The sequence below is a fragment of the Loxodonta africana genome, chromosome 7, assembly GCF_030014295.1.
Source record: "Loxodonta africana isolate mLoxAfr1 chromosome 7, mLoxAfr1.hap2, whole genome shotgun sequence".
Lineage (NCBI taxonomy): Eukaryota > Metazoa > Chordata > Mammalia > Proboscidea > Elephantidae > Loxodonta > Loxodonta africana.
Genome location: NC_087348.1, coordinates 24,974,721 through 24,981,905, shown reverse-complemented (window position 1 = coordinate 24,981,905; position 7,185 = coordinate 24,974,721). Strand labels below are relative to the sequence as shown.

Genomic DNA, 7,185 nt, shown 5'->3' with positions numbered 1-7,185 from the left:
AAGCAATATCACTAATATCACACACAAGTAAAATTTTGCTGAAGATCAGTCACAAGTGGGCTGCAGAAATGTATTGACAGGGAGCTACCAGAAGTTCAAGCTGGATTCAGAAGAGGACATGGAACCAGGGATATCATTGCTGGTGTCAGATGGATCATGGCTGAAAGTAGAGAATACCAGAAAGATGTTTACCTGTGTTTCATTGACTATGAAAGGGCATTCAACTGTGTGGATCATAACAAATTATGGATAACACTGCAAAGAATAGGAAATCCAGAACACTTAACTGTGCTCATGAGGAACCTGTACATAGATTAACAGACAGTTTTACAAACAGAACACAGGAACAATGAGTGACTCAAAGTCAGGAAAGTTTTGCACCAGGATTGTATCCTTTCATCATATTTATTCAATCTGTATGTTGGGCAAGTAACCTGAGAAACTGGACTATATGAAGACTGAGGCATCAGGATTGGAGGAAGTCTCATTAACAACCTGCATTATACAGATGACACGACCTTGCTTGCTGAAAGTGAAGAGGACTTGAAGCACTCACTTGTGAAGATCAAAGACTGCAACCTTCATTATGAATTACACCTCAACATAAAGAAAACAAAAATCCTTACATCTGGACCAGTGAGCAACATCATGATAAATGGAGAAAAGATGGAAGTTGTCAAGGATTTCATTTTACTCGAATCAACAATCAACACCCATAGAAGCCCCAGTCAAGAAATCAAATGATGCATTACATTGGACAAATCTGCTGCAAAAGACCTCTTTAAGGTGTTGAAAAGCAAAGCGGTCACCTTGAAGTCTATAGGTATGCCTGATCCAAGCCATGGTGTTTTCAATCACCTCATATGCATGTGAAAACTGGGCAATAAATAAGGAAGACCAAGAAAAATTGATGCCTTTGAATGGTGGGGTTGGCAAAGAATATTGAATATATCATGGACTGCCAAAAGAATGAACCAGGATGCTCCCTGGAAGCAAGGATGGCGAGACTACATCTCATATACTGCGGACATGTTATCAGGAGACATCAGTGCCTTGAGAAGGACCTCATCCTTGGTAAAGTAGAGGCTTAGCAAAAAAAGTAAGATCCTCATGAAATGGATTGACACAGTGGCTGCAACCACAGGCTCAAACATAACAGGGATTGTGGAATGGTGCACCCAAGGCAGGGTCCTTATGTTGCACATATAGGGTCCCTGTAAGTCGGTACTTACTCAACGGCACATAACAACAACAGCATGTCGTTTTCATGTTGCCAGAGGCCCAAACAAACGTAGGAAGAAAATCATTCCAATTGATTGTTTGATGTTGTAAAGGGCTAATCATTTTGTGTGTGTGTGTTAGTCACACAATCATTATTTGTTGTTATTGTTGTTCTAGCAATGATTGTAACATGTAGTTCATATAATTTCAAGCTAAATGTCTTTAATATAACATTTACCTTTTATATAAAAATAAATAAAACAGTGGAAAGAAGAGAACACTTGCTCGAAGTGATCTAGATGAGGCCTAGGAAAGGGCCTGGGCCATTTAGTTTGTATTATTTTTCTTAGCTCACCCAAAACCAAGGTTACTGATCAAAAACAGGCTGATCAAAAATAAATTGATTAGATCAAGCCTTGGCCTAAACAATAAGCTGTTTAAAAAGAAAAAAATTCACTTACAGTTATTCTACATGTTTTATAACTTTGTATTCACTTTTAATTATTTTACCCATTTTTCAAATTTGAGAGGTAGGATGGTGTCCTGGTCACCTAGTACTGCTATAACTGAAATACCACAAGTGGATGGCTTTGACAAAGAGAAATTTATTTCCTCACAGTAAAGTAGGCTTAAAGTCCAAATTCAGGGCATCAACTCCAGGGAAGGCCTTCTCTCTCTGTTCGCCTTCTCATCAATCGTGACAGGTGAGTTGGTAATTTCCTTGAGCCAAAAAATAACTTTGCCTTGTATGTATCTTGAAGCATTTTGTGTACCTTTTTTAGCACGATTTTAATATTATATTCAGCCAGCTAAGCTTTCTTTTTTCCTTCTTAGAGAATATTTGGGAGAATCTGAAATGTTATCTGTGGCTTTAAATATATTTCTCAGAAGAAAATTGGTCCTAAGTATATGTTTTGAACTCTAATTAGTGTATTTAAAAAACAAAACAAAAAAAAACTCACTGCCATCGAATCAATTCCAACTCATCGTGACCCTGTAGGATAGAGTAGAACTGCACCGTATGGTTTCCAAGGAGGGTCTGTGGGGTTGGAACTGCCCAACCTTTCGGTTAGCAGCCGTAGCTCTTAACCACTATGCTAGCAGGGTTTCCTAGTATATTAAGGAAAGTATAATATGTTTCCAGTAATTTGTATATCAAGGCAAATACACGAAATAAAAACTATTGTGTAATGAATTTGACTATTTGGTTAGTGGGAACCCTGGAGGCATAGTGGTTAAGTGCTATGGCTGCTGACCAAAAGACCGGCAGTTTGAATTCACCAGGCGCTCCTTGGAAACTGGATGGGGCAGTTCTACTCTGTCCTGTAGGGTCATTATGAGTCGGAATTGACTCGACAGCAATAGGGTTTTTTTTTCATTTGGTCAGTGATTTTGCCTTTTACTTTTTAAATCAATTTTAAACCAGTGATGGCTACTTTACCTGTCTCAGCAGAGCTACATCATTTCCTGATTGTGTATGGCCTTTATTGTAGGTAAAAGACATAGTTGAATTTTAGTGGTTGGATAACTCTGAAAGGTGAATTACATTCCTTTTTTGTTAACTCTAAATTGTGACTTCAGCATGTGAGAAACAATTTTAGAGATATTTTGTGCATCTCTTTTAGCACTATTTAGCACTACCTTGTTTAAGTTGTAAGCTTATTTAAAGACCTTACTTAAGCTTCCACCCTAAGAATATTAATACTAAGCTACATTTGGCTATTCTCTTAATTCTCTCTTAATTCAAGTAATTCCTTTTATATGCTACTGACTGAAAAGTTCCAAGTCACAGAAAACACTTGTTTTCACAAACTTGTGACATAAAGCAATTTACTTGCAATCAATCTATCCATGCACACACACATACACATGTACGTAAGCTATGTGTATACCTGTCTACATGTGTATATATGTGCCTTCACCGAGGACACCCTACCTATTACTGTCTGTCACTGCACCTGGATGATTATTTCCTTATGGTAGTTATCACAACTTGTCAACATATGTGTGTATATTTATAGGTACACTATAAATATTTTAAAGCCAAAAAAAGCAAAAAGCAAAAAACAAACCCATTGCTATGGAGTCGATTCTGACTCATAGCAACACTGTAGGAGAGAATAGAACTACCCCATATGGTCTCCGAGGAGAGCCTGATATTTTCTAATTGCCAATCTTTAGTTAGCAGCTGTAGCTCTTAACCACTACGCCACCAGGGTGTCCATAAATATTTTATGCATATGTATTTACGTATATTATAAATATATTTCATGTATATGTGTATCTATGTATATGTATGTAAGTGTATATGTTTGAGGAAAGAAAATGTTTTTACTGTCTAACCAAAATGTTGGGAGTTTGAATCCACCAGGTGCTCCTTGGAAACCATATGGAGCAGTTCTACTTTGTCCTATAGGGTCACCATGAGTTGGAATCATTGCAGCAACAGGTTTTGTTTTGATTTTTTATTACATAGTCAACCAATAACATTTAATGAATGAATCAATCAATAAATTAATTAACAATGACTGAATCATCTGCTTCTGATCATTGTTTTCCTCTTGTCCATACAATTACCTAACACCACCCGAAACCAAATAAAATCATATTTATTGATCTATTGCAAAGAGGCAGAACACACACCAGAGGACTGTGGAGTGTCTCACCAAACAAAGAAGGAGACAGTTGTCTTTGGATTGGGGGAAGGTGGAGTTTAGGTGAACTGCAAATGAAGCAGTATAGGGATATGTTCGTTGCAAGGGGTCAACATCAGGTCTAACCACATAGGGTCCTGTTTCACTGGAAGCTACAAAATTAAGATAGATGTGGAATGTTACACTCAAAGTTCCCTTATCTAAAGCTCTGCACCTAGGCTGGAAATTGAGACTGCTTCTCTATGACAAAGTAACTTAAGTCCTCCAGGCGGGAATGAGATGTTTCACCTTACTGATATAATTCCAAACAACTACTTTCAGATAGTCTATGACATTAGAGAACCAAGTTTTCTCAGTGAGTGAGAAAACAGCTGTTCCTCAATAAAGGGGCTGGTTTTGACACTTTAAAGTTACAGTATGTCCTTGGGAGAAACACTTTTGTCCTACTGAGTTTACATCAGGATTTACCTGTTTTTTATTCCAGCTATTTTTCACTCTGTCACTTCATAGTCAGAACTCAATGATTTTAGATTAGCCGTTAAACTTAGTGTCCCATTTTCAGCTCTCAAGTCCTCTGTTTTGCAATAGCTCTCCTGAAAGCTTCTTTTACATCTTGGTTCCTTAGGCTGTAGATCAAGGGGTTGAGCATAGGTGTGATCACAGTATAAAACACTGCAAAGATCTTGCCCCCCGCCCGAGAGGACTTTGATTGAGGTCTCATGTACATGAAGATGCCCGTTCCATAGAATAAGGCTACCACTGTCAAATGGGAGGCACATGTGGACAGTGCCTTGTGCCTCCCAGAGGCTGACTGTATCCTCAGGACAGACTGAAAAATTCTGACATAGGAAACAACAATTAAGAGGAAAGGAATGAAAACAGTGATGATACTGAAGACAAAAACGACCAACTCAGTAAGTGAGGTGTCAGTGCAAGCCAACCTCAGGACAGAAGGTACCTCACAGAAAAAGTGATTGAGGATATTGGGCCCACAGTATGGCAGACTCAAAGTGAGGACATTGATAACCATGGAACTCAGAAAGCTGCTGGACCAAGAAATGGTTGCCAGTCGGACACAGGTGCTTCGGTCCATAATGACAATATAATTAAGGGGATGGCAAATGGCTACATATCTGTCATAAGCCATGACACCCAGAAGAACACATTCAATCATTCCAAAGGAGAGGGAGAAGTACATCTGAGTAGCACAGCCAGAGAATGGGATGCTCTTCTTCTTCCCCACCATGTTGGACAGCATTTGTGGGACATTGGTGGATGTGTAGCAGATGTCCAGAAAAGATAAATTGGTGAGGAAGAAGTACATGGGGGTTTGGAGACGAGGTTCTAGCTGGATAATCGTGATGATGATAATATTCCCAGCCACCGTTAATAAATAGAAGAATAAGAACATAATAAAAAGAATGAGCTGTATCTTTGGCTGAGATGAGAGCCCCAGGAATATAAATTCTGTCACAGTGAAGTTTGTTTTCATCGTATTTATATTTTCAAAGTACCATCCACTCACTTGAAGACAAAACCAAATGTCTTATGTGTCACAGAGCTGGAAACTCAAAACATTAGTGAGAGAGCAAGGAAAATTCTTGATCTGATATTGTGCCCTGAGTAACCGAGTTTTACTATGAACGTAAAGTTTTTCTTCTGCTTTTGGAAGCAATTCTCTCCAGAGGAGATAAAGATACTGGACCCAAATACTGACTAGTGTTAAACGGATATTTTTGCCTTTTCTCAAATAAAATGTTCTTTTGCCTGTCCATGGTATTTCCAAACCTTATTTATTCTTCCAAGCCTTACTCACAGCTCTCCTACTTCAGAAATACCTGATTCTGCTTTTGTTCTGCCCTTTAACTGAGCAGTGAATGGCATTGCTTCATGTGCTACCTAACCCACCAGCCTATAAGGAAAAGGAGGAACGACAGACAGCCTGTGTTGCTTCTGCATCATCCTTACACAACTTTCTAGTGCTTGAGTACCCTTACAATCAAAAGCTGTGCACACCAACAGCAAAAACAGTCATGGAGCACAAGGATTACATATTCTACCAGCTTCATTGCCTCCATACTATGGTATCTAGGATGGTGTCATTAAGAATAAAATGAGAATAAGGATAGAGCTAATTTTGTGGGAGGGATTTTTATGATTAAATGTAATAATACAAAGCATTTAAGACAATGTCAACACAAAGAAGCAATCTATAAATAGTAACTATTAATAACCCCAATAGCATATAATAATGCTGCAATTATCTGGACAGAATTCACTTATTTAAGAATGCCCATTTCAGAGAAATATTATTAATAGAGAGGATCCATACAAATTGAAGTTACTACATCTGTTCACTGAGAGCTCCTTAGCCCCAGGTCTGTGCCTGTTTGCTTCAAGGATAATGAAGAATCTCAGAGGCAGACACACTTGCAATAGCAAGGAGCTGCCTTTCATTCATCCTTTTATTTATTCATCCCTTTTTGTGGTCCTTCTTTCTTTTTTATTTTTGCTTTCTTGCTTGCTTTCAAAAGAGCTTTTTGACAATATGGTACGTACAAGACTGTGGGTATACACTGCTAAACATAATCAACATCTCTATACTATCATAGAGCTTACAGTCCAATGGAAAGTTGCAACAAAGGAAACAAGAAACAAGAAGCTGTGGGTCATGAACTATTGATTAGCATGTAATATGTTTTAGGAGGTTTTCTTGTGTTTAGATTTAAACTAGAGCTTTTTGAATAAAATAATTCCGTGAATTGGTAAACTGAATTCTCTAAAATATGAAGCCTAGAGATAAGAGAAAGATGGATCTGGAAAGAGAGAGAGAAGTCAAGTCACAGTCCTGTTTTCATCAAGACTAGCAGGCCATAGAGGGGGCTTAAGAGGCTACGATATCTTCATCCAGGTCCTTCAAACAGCAGTTAGAAAGTTCAGCTGTAAATAAGAAATATTTTGGTAATTTTTAGGAGTGATATTGTAATGACAACAAATGACATCGACAGTTTCTCAGTTGACAACTTAATGACACACAATCAGGAGACCATAACAAATGGTAAAGCACAAAGAATCTGACGTCAGAAGATTGACTCCACCATTTACCAGCTCAGAAGATTTGCTACCTCTCTGTGCCACCCATAATTCACACCATCATTTTCCTCATTTGTAGGATGGGGGCAACTATAGCATTTACCTTATGAGGTAGATTGATGAAAAAGTTAAATGAGATAATACATCTAAAGTGCATAAAACAGAGTTAAGTATACAGTAAAAATCCGTGTTAATCATTATCATAAAGAAATTTGAT

The 7,185-nt window shown here is 38.0% G+C and overlaps 1 protein-coding gene across 1 annotated transcript; it reads right to left on the bottom strand.

The window, feature by feature from the left end:
• Positions 1-4,227: 4,227 nt before the first annotated feature.
• LOC100661881 (olfactory receptor 2G3-like) lies at positions 4,228-5,759 on the bottom strand. Its single transcript, XM_064289343.1, has 2 exons — positions 5,714-5,759; positions 4,228-5,399 (listed from the first exon to the last, which is right to left on the bottom strand). Exons 1-2 carry the CDS (start codon positions 5,757-5,759, stop codon positions 4,441-4,443), a joined length of 1,005 nt encoding a protein of 334 aa, XP_064145413.1. The 3' UTR covers positions 4,228-4,440.
• Between the last annotated feature and the right edge of the window lie 1,426 nt (positions 5,760-7,185).